General features: G+C 43.0%; 1 protein-coding gene across 1 annotated transcript in view; it reads left to right on the forward strand.

Annotated features, from left to right (window-relative positions):
* UBR7 (ubiquitin protein ligase E3 component n-recognin 7) overlaps window positions 1-15160 on the forward strand; it is a 20352-nt gene extending 5192 nt beyond the window's left edge. Inside the window, exons 5-11 of the mRNA XM_040478086.1 lie at window positions 1757-1810; window positions 2303-2408; window positions 4694-4902; window positions 5071-5220; window positions 5797-5959; window positions 7206-7267; window positions 12896-15160. Coding sequence (XP_040334020.1) covers window positions 1757-1810; window positions 2303-2408; window positions 4694-4902; window positions 5071-5220; window positions 5797-5959; window positions 7206-7267; window positions 12896-12988 — 837 coding nt within the window. The 3' untranslated portion in view covers window positions 12989-15160. The remainder of the gene's footprint in view (window positions 1-1756; window positions 1811-2302; window positions 2409-4693; window positions 4903-5070; window positions 5221-5796; window positions 5960-7205; window positions 7268-12895) is intronic.

Here is a 15160-nt window from a genome sequence, read left to right on the forward strand (position 1 = left end):
CTTAGAGGTAGAACTGATGAGACATAGGATATTTATTTTTTTTTTTTTTAATTTTTTTTTTCCAACATTTATTTATTTTTCGGACAGAGAGAGACAGAGCATGAACGGGGGAGGGGCAGAGAGAGAGGGAAACACAGAATCGGAAACAGGCTCCAGGCTCTGAGCCACCAGCCCAGAGCCTGACGCGGGGCTCGAACTCACGGACCGCGAGATCGTGACCTGGCTGAAGTCGGACGCTCAACCGACTGCGCCACCCAGGCGCCCCGAGACATAGGATATTTATATTTAAGATTGTGTTGGGGCACCTGGGTGGCTCAGTCGGTTGAGCATCCGACTCTGGCTCAGGTCGTGATCTCATAGTTCATGAGTTTGAGCCCCACCTTGGGCTCTGTGCTGACAGCTCAGAGCCTGGAGCCTGTTTCAGATTCTGTGTCTCGCCCCTCTCTCTGTCCCTCCCCCACTCATACTTTGTCTCTCTTTCTCGAAAATAAATAAACATTAAAAAGAAAATGCTTAAAAAAAAATAAAATTGTGATCACCTCTGTCAAAAGAGTTCAGTCACCAACAGTAGGTGATAGTGGTTTTTTTCCCCAATACTCTGTCAGCCCTACATACTACCAGTCTTTTTAAGTTTTGCCATCTTGATAGATGAAGAGGTGTATCTTTTTTCTTTTCCCTGATCATGAATGAGAGTATGCATCTTTCATGAGTTTATTGAACATTTGTAATAACCTATCTGAATTGTCCTTTCATATCCTTGGCCCATATTTTGACTGGGTTGGATTTTGTTGTGTATTTACTGATTTGAAGGAGTGCTTTATGTTTAGAAAAATTAGCCTTCTGCCTTCTTCCTTGCTTTCTAGTTGTCTTGGAACTGTAATTATTGAACCAAATTATATAGAGGAACAAGTTGAAGATATCTTTGAGTTAACAAAGATAAAACCTTAAAACTGGATATTTTAAGGTATGGGGTAAAGTGTTATAACACTGTTAAATCAAAAGACAAAAAATAAGATGCCAAATAAATTGATCAAGGTAGAAGAAAGAATAAAACTGCTTTATATATATGTATATTTGATATATGTGTGTGTTTATCTGTATTGACATATATATAGGCATATATGCTTTTTTCCCCCTTTGAGAAGTTATAATAGGGAAAGGACAGAACAACATTGGGATATTAATCAGTAGGTATGAAAGTCTGGGAATGAAAGGAAAATCATTCCAAAAACAGTCTGTGCCCTATGGTATGTCATTTTCCTAGGGCCAGAATCTAATTTCTTAACTAATTCAAATTAGGGAAGTTGTTGCTGTCCGTATTAGCAAGAGACTGTTTATAATATTTACTTTTCAGTTTAAGTAAAGTGAAGGGCTTGAAGAATGTGGGGTTGCCACATTCTACATTGGTCAATCCATCTCACCTTCCTGGGTCTTGGTTTTCACGTAAAATGAGATGTTACTTATAAAGTCTTGCGAGAGTCAGGTGCCAAGTAACCAAAGTGGACCAGCTTTGACGGTTGTTTCCAAAGTGCTCATCTCAGTGTAACCTTTCGGCAACATCAGTTCGTGTTGAGTGAACTTCTTTGGTCCTGTGACCCGCTATTTCTCCCTGGCCCCTTGACTGTTGGCATGTGCATAGCCGTCTCACAGAATCGGTATAGAGAATTTAATATATAGTTCTTCTGTTTGCTGGATTTACTTCCGTGTCCCAGAATTCATTGTAATCATTAACATACAAACTGCTTTTCCGTGTTAGATTCCGGATGAGATGATCCAGTGTGTAGTCTGTGAAGACTGGTTCCATGGAAGGGTAAGGAAAGCTTTTTACATTGTTGTTTTTTTTAATTTTTAAAAATGCTTGGTTTTTTGAGAGAGAGAAGGCATGCACGCACATACACATGCATGGAGGAAGGAAGGGCAGAGACAGAGGGAGAGAGAGAATCCCAAGCAGGCTGCATGCTCAGGCACTGAGTCCGACTCAGGGCTCAATCTCATGACCGAAAGATCATGACCTATAAGATCATGACCTATAAGATCGTGATCTATATCGAGTTGGACATTTAACTGAGTGAGCTACCCAGGCGCCCCAGCTTTTACCTTTTAAAAGGTATTGTCTGTACAGAAAGAAAAAAGATCTCTTCTTGCTTCTTTTTGAATTGTGTTATATTTTACATTATAATTACTCTTCTAAAAAGAAATTGTAAAGATACGATCAGTGTTCTGTTGCAATATTTGTTTATTAAATAGCATTTTGGACAACTTGGAGACTACAAGGAAAATAGTGGGTTTTCTGTATTCACAGCATCTTGGTGCCATCCCCCCCGAGAGCGGGGATTTCCAGGAGATGGTGTGCCCGGCTTGTATGAAGCGCTGCCCCTTCTTGTGGGCTTATGCTGCACAATTGGCAGGTGGGTGTCTTGTGGAGTTGGTGTGCCACAGTCTCGTACTTGTGAAATTTCTCTGTTCAGTCCAGAATTTTTAGCAACTGTTTTTGACTGGACTTCACGGTGTAGAAAAAGTGTAAGATAACATACCTTCTCCACACGGTGCTTATAGAATGGTTGGGAGACTACCAAGAACAAATCTATGCTTAAATAACATGAGGCAGAGGCTGGATGAGACCAGAGTTAGGGAAAGTGGAGGCAGTTTTTGAATGGGACTTTGAAAGATAAATAAAACCAGAATAAGTTGTTCTTTTTTTAATGTTTGTTTGTTTTTGAGAGAGAGAGACAGAGCACAAGCAGGGGAGGGTCAGAAAGAGAGAGGGAGACACAGAATATGAAACAGGGTCCAGGCTCTGAGCTGTCAGCACAGAGCCTGATGCGGGGCTCGAACTTAGGAACAGCAACATCATGACCTGAGGCGAGGTCAGATGCTTAACCGACTGAGCTATCCAGGCTCCCCCAGAATAAATTGTTCTTTTTTTAAAAAAAAAAAATTTTTTTTAAATGTTTATTTATTTTTGAAGGAGAGAGAGAGTGGGGGGGGGGCGGCAGAGAGGGAGGGAGACACAGAATCTGAAGCAGGCTCCAGGCTCTGAGCTGTCAGCACAGAGCCCGATGCGGGGCTCGAACTCACAAACCATGAGATCATGACCTGAGCCAAAGTTGGTCGCTCAACCAACTGAGCCACCCAGGCGCCCCATAAATTGTTCTTAAGTATAAGATATGCTATTGGTTGGGAGATGTGGGGTATAGTTTGTTACCTAGTACTTTTATTGTACCCAAAGAAATTGGCCCAAAACAACTGATCAGCAATGGTCTTGAGGCATTATTTAATTTTACTGGTAATGCAACTGTGTTACTTAATTTATTTTTAGAGTGGCAGTTACTCATAGTATCTGCTGCTCTGACCTCATAATTTCTTGCCCCTCTCACCTTCAGGGAACATTTTACCACACAAACTGCAAACAGCACAGCCGTACCTAAAATCTCACCCTACACTTTTGATTTGTCTCAAAGTTCTTTTTTTTTTTTTTTTAAGCATTTAAGTTTTGGTTTTTTGTTTGTTTTTCAAGAGAGAGCATGCGAGTGGGGGAGGGGCAGACAGAGAGGGGAGAGAACCCCAAGCAGGCTCCATGTTGTCCTCGCAGAGCCTGACGCAGGGCTCCATCTCACAAAACGTGAGATCATGACCTGAGCCAAGATCAAGAGTCGGACACTTAATCAACTGAGCCACTTAACCCCCCTGTCTCAAAGTTCTTAAACTTGGTGCGTCCTCCTTGTGTTCCTACTCTTTTCAGTTACATCTCCCACTTTCCACTGGACCTGTATCTATATCTCATTTGTTGGGTTTTCTTAATCAGTCTTCCCCCTGTCCTTTCATTTCCTTGTCTGTCAACAGATGGCCTCATTTCCCATTAAATCGAAGTGCCATCATTCAACATGAACTTCCCTATCCTTGCTCTTTTCTTTTTGACAATATTTCTGGGTCTATATCCATCCTTTTTTATTCCTTCCTCTCATCGAGAAAAGCTGGTTGTTTTTTCAAAACTACCCTTCCACCTGTGTTTATAGTTAAACCTCTTCCTGCTTCTTGCTTCTTGAGGTATCCTACCTCTTTTTACTGTCTGCAGTATTTTTCTTTTTCCTTTACATAGAAAATGCTTAAGTAGTGATTGGCATTTTTATTTTTTATGTTTTTAATATGTATTTATTTTTAAGAGAGAGAAAGTGCAAGTGGGGGAGGGGCAGAGCGGGAGGGAGACACAGAATCCAAAGCAGGCTCCAGGCTCCCAGCTGTCACCACAGGGCCCGACGTGGGGCTTGAACCCACAAACCATGAGATCATGACCTGAGCCGAGGTCAGAGGCTTAACTGACTGAGCCACCCAGGCGCCCCTGTTTTTTTTTAATTTTCAATTTTTATTTATTTGTTTTTAAAGATTTATTTAAGTAATCTCTACACTGAATGTGGGGCTTGAACTCATGACCCTGAGATCAAGAGTCACATGCTCTTCCAACTGAGCCAATCAGGTGCCCTGTGATTGACATTTTTAAATGAACTGTTCAATTATTTGAACTCTGGATTAGGCAGGCATAGCCAAAGGAAGAGTTGATAATTCCTTTCTCATTATTCCAGAGATTAAGGTTGACCTTCTCTTTTTCCAGATTCTGAAATCTTTTTTAATCAGACTAAGTGATTTCACTGTCTATGGATATGTGTGTGTGTGTTTGCTTTCATTGAACCCACAGTAACCAAAGTATCTGTGGAGGATGATGGGTTGGTGCTGAATGTTGATGGAATAGGTGATCAGGAAGTCATCAAACCTGAAAATGGAGATCATCAAGATAGTACCCTCAAAGAGGATGTTCCAGAACACGGAAGGGATGCTGTCACGGAAGTTAAAGCAGAGCAGACTAACGAACCATGTACCAGCTCTAGTTCTGAGTCTGATCCCCAGGTAACATATGAAGTATAAGCCATCAAAGAACTAAAGCTTAAGCAAAATTACTTCTATAAGCTCTGTAGCTTTGGATCTCAGTTGTACCTTTTGCCCAAAGAAATTCCTTTGTACAGTCTAAACTGTCGGAGTGTAAAAAACATACTTCAAAACTTAATTTTATTTCAGACCGCACTTAAGAATCAACATCTCAACACAGAATCACAGTCTGGCTGCAGACTTCAGGATCTTAATGCTAAGCAGTTGATAAAGAAAGACACTGCCACCTATTGGCCCCTGAACTGGCGTAGCAAGTTATGTACCTGCAAAGACTGTATGGTGAGTGACTGATCAAGGTCAATGTCACTGTGTTTTACGGACTGATGCCTAGAATAAGACTTTCTGAAAAATATATTTATGAAATTGATGTTAGCTCTGTAGAGAACTTTAAAATGTTTCATATTAAGCAAATTTATGAAATGCTCTTTGCAGTCTGAATGCTTGTGGGAGAAATTAAGAATCATGCAGTACTTTTTATTATCTTCATTTTAGTGGAAAACATAAATTTTTATCTTTTTCATATCATAGAATTTGCTTGGGAATAAAAATTACTTGAAAGTTCCAGTAAATCAGTAGTTTTCATTTTTTAATTAAAAAACATTTTTTTTAAAGGTTTTTAAATAAAGATCTTTTAGACCATACAACACCTATTGGGAAGTTGGGAGATTCCTAAAAGAGATTTGGGCAAAAAGAATAAATCATTCAAGCAATTCTGTACTAAAAGGCTCAGGTTTTTCTGGCAATTAATGTAAAAAAAAATTAAATAAATTTTTAGTGATTCTCAGCTCCTGAGAATTGACTTTCTGAGAATGATATACATATGTTCTAATGGGAAACTGGTTTTATTTTTTGAAGAAAATGTATGGCGAGCTAGATGTCCTGTTCCTGACAGATGAATACGACACAGTTCTGGCTTATGAAAACAAGGGCAAGGTTGACCAGGCAGCTGACAGGAGAGACCCTTTAATGGACACCCTTAACAGCATGGACAGAGTCCAGCAAGTGGAACTTATTTGTGGTAAATGCTGTTTGAACAAAAAGTCGTGAAGTTCATAAAGTTTCTTTCACTGTTAAAATATGTGTAAGGAGGGCTACTAACACCTACGGTTTTAATTTAATACAAAAAAAGCTTAAAATTGGAATTATAGAATAGGCTTCAATTACGCTTATTATGCTTGCTGAATTGTAGCGTTGCTGGGTATTTAGCTGTGATTACCACTGAATCAGAGTTAGGTGCTAGAATAATTACGTGCTTGAGAAACCTTAACATGCTGTTTTGATTCAGGGTAGATGTATGAATATGGAATAATAGAAAATCAATTTCTTTGTCCATCGATTTAAATAGTTTTCATGGAGCATCACGTGTCCTCTTTTTGAGCGAAGCATGTTATCTTTTGGATGGTTCTTGAGGTTGCTTTAGTGGTTCACAGGAAACCACCAGAGGGGAAAATATCCCTGAGCCCTTAATTGCAGGCTTTTACATTTTTCCCCCCAGCATGCCCAACTGATTTTAGTAATTTCCACCCTGACTACTCAGATGCCACCACCTCTGTGGCATTGATTGTTTCTGTCTTTTTTTTTTTTTTTTAACGTTTATTTTTTATTTTTGAGACGGAGAGAGACAGAGCACGAATGGGGGAGGGTCAGAGAGAGGGAGACACAGAATCTGAAACAGGCTCCAGGCTCCGAGCTGTCAGCACAGAGCCCGACGCGGGGCTCGAACTCACGGACCACGAGATCGTGACCTGAGCCGAAGTCGGCCGCTTAACCGACTGAGCCACCCAGGCGCCCCCTGTCTTTTATTTTTAACTATCTGATTAATTTCTTTTGCCTTTATTAGACTAAAAGCTTTTTGAGGATGGAGGCTGCATTTGAAGGATTTTTGTAGCCCTCAGGGTACCTCATACGTAATATGAACTGTTGAGTGAATCAGTTTTGAAGCTTATAAAGTTTGATGAGTCCAAGATTATTTCCATTACTAGAATTCCAGAGAGATAGGAAACCTCTTACAGAAATTCTTAGCTAATATTTTTGGAATGGCAATTTTTTTGAGTTCTGTTTGTTTATTTGTTTTAAGAAGTAGGGTCCCCAATATCAAAATGAAAGAACTTGTGAGAAATTGGAAGCAAGTTTCCATGCATGTTTCGCTTAGAGAAAATTTAAAGTATTAACCTACTCAACTATCAGTGGAAAAGATGCACTTTGTTTCTAAAAGCAAATGACTTGCCTAAAGTCTATGTACCTTTTTTGTTGTTTTGATTTAGAATACAACGACTTGAAGACTGAACTTAAAGACTATCTCAAGAGATTTGCTGATGAAGGCACGGTATGTATGTTGCATTACAGAATTTTAATCATAGCTCTGTATGTTTTGAATAAACTGTTTATTTTCTTGGATGAAAAAATGACCATATGTCTTAACCTGGATCCTTAAGAGGTGACTGTGGGCAGAGCGGAGGGGAATCAGGAGCAGGTGGTGAAACAAGGACCTGGCCTCACTGGGAGTCCTTCCAGCCCTGGGCTCGAGGGGGTGAGAGGTGGAGCAGCCACACAGGGTCTGCAGAGTGTGCTTGTGGCTGAGGGGAAGGCCAGGACATTGGCAGAGATCCTTGGAGGAGGAAGAACAAATGATCAGGCAGGGAAAAATTAATTCCAGGCCCCTTATTTTGGACTTTGGATTCTATAGTTTAGAATAAAAGAACTTCAGAATTTGAGACTAAAACATTTTTCTGGCTAGTAAGAGAGCCTATCTACTTTTAAGGGTGACACTGATTCTAAAATGTATAATATTTAAAATAGTCTTGGGGTGCCTGTGTGGCTCAGTCAGTTAAGCATCTGACTTCGGCTCAGGTCATGATCCCGTGGTTCATGGGTTTGAACCCCATGTCAGTCTCTGTGCTGACAGCTCAGAGCCTGGAGCCTGTTTCGGATTCTGTGTCTCCCTCTGTCTCTGCCCCTCCCCAGCTCACTCTCTCTCAAAAAAAAAAAAGTAAACATTAAGAAAAAATTTTTTAAATAGTCTTCCAGATGAATTTATAAATACTTGCTCTTTACGATTCACATATTTGTGACAGAATTTTTTCATGAAATACTTTTCTGCCTTCCAAAGGCAGATATAAAACAGAATTTAACTTTTCTTGGTCTAAGGCTGTCCTTACGGACAGTTGATGCTTTGTTCTGCTATGTCCAGACACAGAAATCAAGTTAGATGTGGGTGTGGTGGGTGCCAAGGAAGTATGCTGAGACTTTCTTTTTCTTTTTTTTCTTTTTTTCTTTTTCTCTTTCTTTCTTTTCCTTCCTTCTTCCCTCCCTCCCTTCCTTCCTTCCTTCCTTCCTTCCTTCCTTCCTTCCTTCCTTCCTATGTTTATGTATTTATTTTGAGAGAGGGAGAGAGAGAAAATCCCAAGCAGATGTCACGCTGTCAGCACAGAGCCCAATGCAGGGCTCGATATCATAACCGTGAGATCATGACCTGAACCAAAACCAAGAGTTAACCGACTGAGACACCCAGGTGCCCCAAGACTTGTTTTCTTGGAAGGAGTCTCTGCCATGTTGCTTAAGGCCACTTTCTCCTTGTTCGTGAATGTGGGAAGAACTTGAAACTGCCTGGGTGGACAGGGTCACATTGCTGCCTTTTTGCAAAATGAGTTGTAAAGTCAGAAGTTAAGAGTTTTGTCTTTAGTAGATTTCTCTCATTTTTTAGAGGATGTTCTTCACAGTCACTGTGAACATCCTCCTGCCTCTCAGCAGTTCTTAAACTACAGTTATTCCTGTCCCTCTGGTTACTGCAGACTTCTGTTTCTTCTTGCTAGAACTAAGAATGTTCATAGGTGTAACTGTTTTTAACCTTGGCACTGTTTTTTTGTGTTTTTTTTTTTTTAATTTTATTCATTTTTGAGAGAGAGCACGAGTGGGGGGAGAGTGGGAGGGGCGGAGAGAGGGGGACAGAGAATCCCAAGCAGGCTCTGCGCTAACAGCAGAGAGCCTGATATGGGGTTCAAACTCATGAACCATGAGATCGTGACCTGAGCTAAAGTTGGACTCTCAACTGACTAAACCACCCAGGCACCCCTTGGCACTATTGTTTTTGTTTTTTAATGTTTATTTATTTTAGAAAGAGAGAGAGTGTGAGCAGGGGAGGCGCAGAGAGAAGGAGACACAGAATCTGAAGCAGACCCCAGGCTCCCAGCTGGTCAGCACAGAGCCCGACGTGGGGCTCAAACCTATGATCTGTGAGATCATGCATGACCTGAGCCGAAGTCGGATGTTTAACCGACTGAGCCACCAGGTGCCCCTTGGCACTTTTGTTTTTAATTATAGTGTTACATTAGTTTCTGGTGTACATTAATCTCTGCATTATTGATGGACATTTGAAGTCTTTCAAATGTGTCAAAGCATGTGTGTTCCTGACTCTAGGACCTCTGCTCTTGTGCTGTTTGTGATCACAAGGCTCTTTATTGATTTGATTACACATAGTTAAAATCACGTAAAAGATATATTTCCTTTTTTTTTTTTTTTTAATTTTTTTTTTCAACGTTTATTTATTTTTTGGGACAGAGAGAGACAGAGCATGAACGGGGGAGGGGCAGAGAGAGAGGGAGACACAGAATCGGAAACAGGTTCCAGGCTCTGAGCCATCAGCCCAGAGCCCGACACGGGGCTCGAACTCCCGGACCGCGAGATCGTGACCTGGCTGAAGTCGGACGCTTAACCGACTGCACCACCCAGGCGCCCCGATATATTTCCAATCACATTTGAAACAAGCTATTTTTTAAAAAAGTTTATTCATTTATTCTGAGGGAGAGAGTGCGCAAGCAGGGAAGAGGCAGAGAGAGAGGGAGAGAGAGAATCCCAAGCAGGCTTCCTTTTCCCAGTGCAGAGCCCAACACAGGGCTCAATCCCATGAATTGTGAGATCCTGATCTGAGCTGAAATCAAGAGTCCAACACTTAACTGAGCCTCCCAGGTGCCCCTGAAACTAGCAGTTTTCTTCAGTCTTAACCTGGATCTTCAACATAGGGATCTCTGTCATCACTAGGGCCGCTTTTTATCTGATATGATGAGTTAAAAAGACAGAAAAATATATTTGTTTATTGTTCCATGACATTACTAATTAGATCCTTATAAAAACAAATAAGAACCTTAAGTTGCAATAAGGTTAATCTACTTTGGTTGTATTTGTCCACATAAGATTATAAGTTCTAGATGTTCTTAGATAACGGACTGCCTTTTATGTTTGTGTCTGACTATAAAAAAAGAACATTTAGGGGCACCTGGGTGGCTCAGTCAGTTGAGTGTCCCACTTCAGCTCAGGTCATCGTTCTGCAGTTCATGAGTTCGAGCCCCACATCGGGCTCACTACTGTCGGCCTAGGGCCCGTTTTGGATCCTCTGTCCCCTTCTTTCATCCCCCCTCCCCCACTCATGCTCTCTCTCAAAAATAAATCTTAAAAATGAATAAAATTAAAAAACCACTTAGAAACTACAAATCTGAAAGAAACCAATAAAATGATTTATTACTGAACCCCAGTATTTATTCCGTAACATTCTACTCTGCATGTTGGCTGTGACCGTTTGAGGGTCTAGAAGCTAAAAATTGAACGCTCTGACTTGCGTGATTTTAGGTCCCCTCTCCCAACATCCTTGCAGGAAAAATTCTTTTTTTTGCCTTTCAGTGTTTAGTGTTGGTGATCCGAAGTAGGGACAGATCCTTCGAACTGGAATTTCCAAGTGTCCTATATATTAGCATTTCATAAGTGTGAGTTTCCACGCCATTTAGCAAATACATTAGAGCTTTGTGGTATCGCGAGTATCTTCAGTGTCTAGATCCTGACTTTGTTAGGGGTTCTGAGTCCTCACTTGCTGACCAGCTGTCTCAGCCTTGGTGCTTGTGAAATTGATGTATCAGTCTGTGCCGTTCTTCCATTTAGAGGATTAACGAGGGTCTTCCCCCAAGGAAGTTACTCGAGTTGACATTGCTGTTTGTGCATGTTAGCGGCACTTACTCTTGGGGAGCGAGAGGGAGTGTTTCGCTTTATAGCCAAGTATTTACCACCTCCTTTCTTTTTCTCTCTCTCACTCTTGCTCACCTGCATTTTCTGGGCTTCTTTCTCTTTCCCTCCCTCTCCCTGCCCCTCCTGCATTTTTTCAGAACAATAAGAATGTGTTACCTTTGTAATTAAAAAGTTTGGGGCGCCTGGGTGGCGCAGTCGGTTAAGCGTCCGACTTCAGCCAGGTCACGATCTCGCGGTCCGTGAGTTTGAGCCCCGCGTCAGGCTCTGGGCTGATGGCTCAGAGCCTGGAGCCTGTTTCCGATTCTGTGTCTCCCTTTCTCTCTGCCCCTCCCCCGTTCATGCTCTGTCTCTCTCTATCCCAAAAATAAATAAACGTTGAAAAAAAAAAATAAAAAAAAAAAGTAAATTAACACCTGTTTCCTGTGATAGACTGGAAGCAGCTATTGGGTCAGATCAGCTGGCCGAGCACTCCTGGGTGAGCCGGGCTCCTGTCAGGTTTTCCTAATTTACTCTTTCATCCATATTGTCCCTTTGTCTTATTTTCTTATTTCTAGTGTTTTATTTTGCTAATATCTTGAACACCTTTGTATGATGCTCTAATCTTTTTCCAGTGAAACAGAAGACAAATTTCTCATTGCATAAAGTGGATATTCCATTTACTAAGAGTAGTTGCTACTTTATTTTTTGCCAGTTACTCTTTTTATGTGGCAAACACCTCTAATTTTGGCCTCCTGAAGAGGAAAAGTGTTTTGGCTCCTTTTTTTCATTAAAGAAGAAAACACAAATCTCAAAGCAAAACAGACTTTGTTTCCTGTGGGTACTCACGTGGAGCTGAAAGATGTTCCCAAGAGACAGCTGTGGTCCTGGGCGAGGGCAGTGGGCTTGGGAGACCTTCAGGCACTCAGTTAAGAACTTACTACGTGGGGCACCTGGGTGGCTCAGTCGGTTATGCTTCCAGCTGCGGCTCAGGTCATGATCTCACAGCTCATGAGTTCGAGCCGCATGTCGGGCTCCGTGCTGACAGCTCAGAGCCTGAAGCCTGCTTCGGATTCTGTGTCTCCCTCTCTCTCTCTCTCTGTCCCTACCCTACTCATGATCTGTCTCTCTCAAAAATAAATAAAACTTTAAAAAAAAATTTAGGGGCGCCTGGGTGGCTCGGTTGGTTAAGCGTCTGACTTCGGCTCAGGTCATGATCTCACAGTTTGTGAGTGTGAGCCCCACATCAGGCTCTGTCCTGACAGCTCAGAGCCTGCTTCAGATTCTGTGTCTCCCTCTCTCTGCTCCTCCCCTGCTCACACTTCGTCTCCCTCTCTTTCAAAAATAAATAAACATTAAAAAAAAATTTTAAAAAGAACTTATTATGTGCCAGGCAGTGTTTCACAGGCATTAAATCCAATCTGATCTCCCATCCTGTTAGATAGGTGCTGCTTTTATCTCATTTCGTGTGAGGAAAGCGAGGTGAGTGGTGGAACCCACTCTCCGCACTGTTCTGCCCTCCTGGCTGTATGGCTCTGGCCCAGCCTGTGTCTGTGCGCCTGGATGAATGAGCCCTCTATAGGATGGAGATATATGATTAGTTACACATTCGGGTCGTTCTTTTTTAAAGTCTACTTATTTATTTGGAGAGAGAACATAAGCAGGAGAGAGACAAGGAGGGAGGGGGAGAGAGAGAGAGAGAGAGGGAGAGGGAGGGAGGGAGGGAGAATCCCAAGCAGGCTCCATGCTGTCAGCGCGGAGCCTGATGCAGGTCTTGAACTCACAAAACGGTGAGATCGTGTTGAGCTGAAATCAACAGTGAGATGCGCAACCAACTGAGCCACCCAGGCGCCCCTAAGATAATTATCACCAGCAATGTTGTTCAACCTGTTTGTGAATAGCATGCCTGGTTATTGCCGCTCTGTAATGCATTTCCCTTTCCTGGTCTTTGCTGTTTCCTGCACAGGTGGTTAAGAGAGAGGACATCCAGCAGTTCTTTGAAGAATTTCAGTCAAAAAAGAGGAGGAGAGTGGACGGGATGCAGTACTACTGCAGCTAGATTGGACGATGGCACCTGCTCAGCCAGGCCACCGCCAAGGCCACTTACTGTGCCCGGAATAAAAGAGGCGTTTCTCGCCTGTTCCGGCCTCTCCTTGGAGAGGCCTCCCCTCCGGCCTTGAGCTTCCTTTCCTCCTTAACCACGGTCGCCACAGTGTGTATGCCGATTTCACAACCAGCGCCCTCTGACTCCGCTAAATGCAGCTCATTCCACAGACTGCCGGCCCGCCGCCCGACTACCAGATAACCCCCAGGTTATTCGCTTAGAAGTTTTAAGAAGTTCGATTTGGTTTTGAGACAGTAAACTAGTTTTTTTTTTTTTTCCCAATGATTTGTTCTTTAACTCCTGAACGTGTCTACTCTGCCACAGAGCTGTTGTCTCCCGGGACCCTCGCGGTGGGGGGGCACGGCGGGAGCGTCCTTCCTGTCTGCCACAACCCCTCTAGGTCCCTCACCCCTCCGATCGTGGTGCCTTGGGTCAGTGTTTCCTCAGGCCCGGTCTGCCTCTTCTCCCACATCCCTGCTTTCGCAAGCGTGGTCACGGCTTAGAGGGTGTCTCAAAACTCGCCTCCTCTGGGCCCGACCTCCAGCGGAGTCAGGGCTGATGGTTTTCTGGGCTGGACGTCTGTCACGGGCGGGGAGATTGGCCGATGGCAGGACTGAGGAAGCCAACCTTTGTTATGATTTTTACTAATAAAGTGAAAACTTCATTCACAATTCCACTGGCACCAGATATTCGAATTTCAGTACTGTAGTGCTCACAGGGCTTCCTGGAGAAAATTCGCCAGTGTACTAGTCCCTCTTCTGCTGCCTAGAACATAGACCGGGTACTACCCTGTGAAATCTTAGTGGTTTACAAAGTCCTCTGGATTTCTTTATCTTATCAGGGATATTCATAAGCATATATTAAAAACAGACCTATTTTGATATTGTTCTGTTATGAAAATGTTATGAGAACCCCAATAAATTATTAATTTCCCCCTTAAATCTGTGCTGAAAGAAAAAAAATACTGGTTTAGCTTACTTCTAGCGAGCCGGGCAGGGAGTGCCCTGTTTTGGAAGAGGCAGAGGGTATGTGAGAGACTCCAAACAAGGCCCCAGGCTGCATGAATGGTGAGCTTTATGTAAATAAATGTTAATGTCCACGGCTGGTTCTCTGATGACCATGAGACCCGCTTTTGAAGAACCTTGTGGAATGTTGTATTTTAAGGGGAAGTCCTTTCAGTTGGTATGAAGTCTCTTTACAGCCCTCAGTCTATGGGGAAAACACCTCTGATAAATGCAGAGTCCTCGGTTGCTGTCCCTCTGGAGCAACACGGTCTCTCCGGACAATAGAGGACCTGCTTCAAGGTATGTGACCCTAAGCGTCGGAGCCTTTGGGGCCACGAGTGTACGTTGATTTTCCTTCGTGTGTCCAGCAGTCGCGTGTACCCGTCCTGGGGTGAGATGAACCCGGCCCACAGGACATCAGGGCCTCAAAGAGATGGTCCAACCGTGGTTTTCTGCATCAAGCCTCCTAAGTACAGATCCCCATGAAGAGTGATGTGTGGAGCTGGAAGGCCTTCCGGCCACAGGAGGTGCTCGTGTGCCCTGAGCCGGCCTTGCAGAAGGGCTGGGTTGAAAAGCTCGGGGCATCTTTGAGGCTGGTTACGATCCCCAGCCTGGGAACCCTTTTCCAAGCCTGAGGATTTCTGAGCGCCCCTGCAAGGTTGCGCTAGTGTGCTTGTTGCAGTCCGAAAGTTTCTATCTTCTCAAACGTTTGCTCTAACTGCCAGGGAGTTCCTTGCTCCGATGACAGGTCAGGACCAGGTCTCGGAGGTGACGCATTACTGCGCAGCACGATGATACGCATCACCCGGGGCTGAGGGGCTCGTTTAGAAAGGTACTGCTCCTCCTTTCACATTAACCGGAAAACCTCCTTTTTTTTAAATCTGTGTTCACAACTAGTTTTCTTATTGACCGTAATGGACCGCCTCTTCTTCTAGAGACTGGTTTTGGCCAACATGTGGCAGTTGATACCAATGCATGTTTCGTGCCGAACGAGGACACGGTTTCAGTTGCTTCCAAGGAATTCTGGCATCGTACGTGCATTTTTGTGGACTTGTTACTGGACTCAAGTTACATACTTCGATCAGGTTTCTGGAAAATTCAAATAAAATCACTTCCAACAAAA

The sequence above is a fragment of the Herpailurus yagouaroundi genome, unplaced genomic scaffold, assembly GCF_014898765.1.
Source record: "Herpailurus yagouaroundi ecotype Mexico unplaced genomic scaffold, PumYag 141, whole genome shotgun sequence".
Lineage (NCBI taxonomy): Eukaryota > Metazoa > Chordata > Mammalia > Carnivora > Felidae > Herpailurus > Herpailurus yagouaroundi.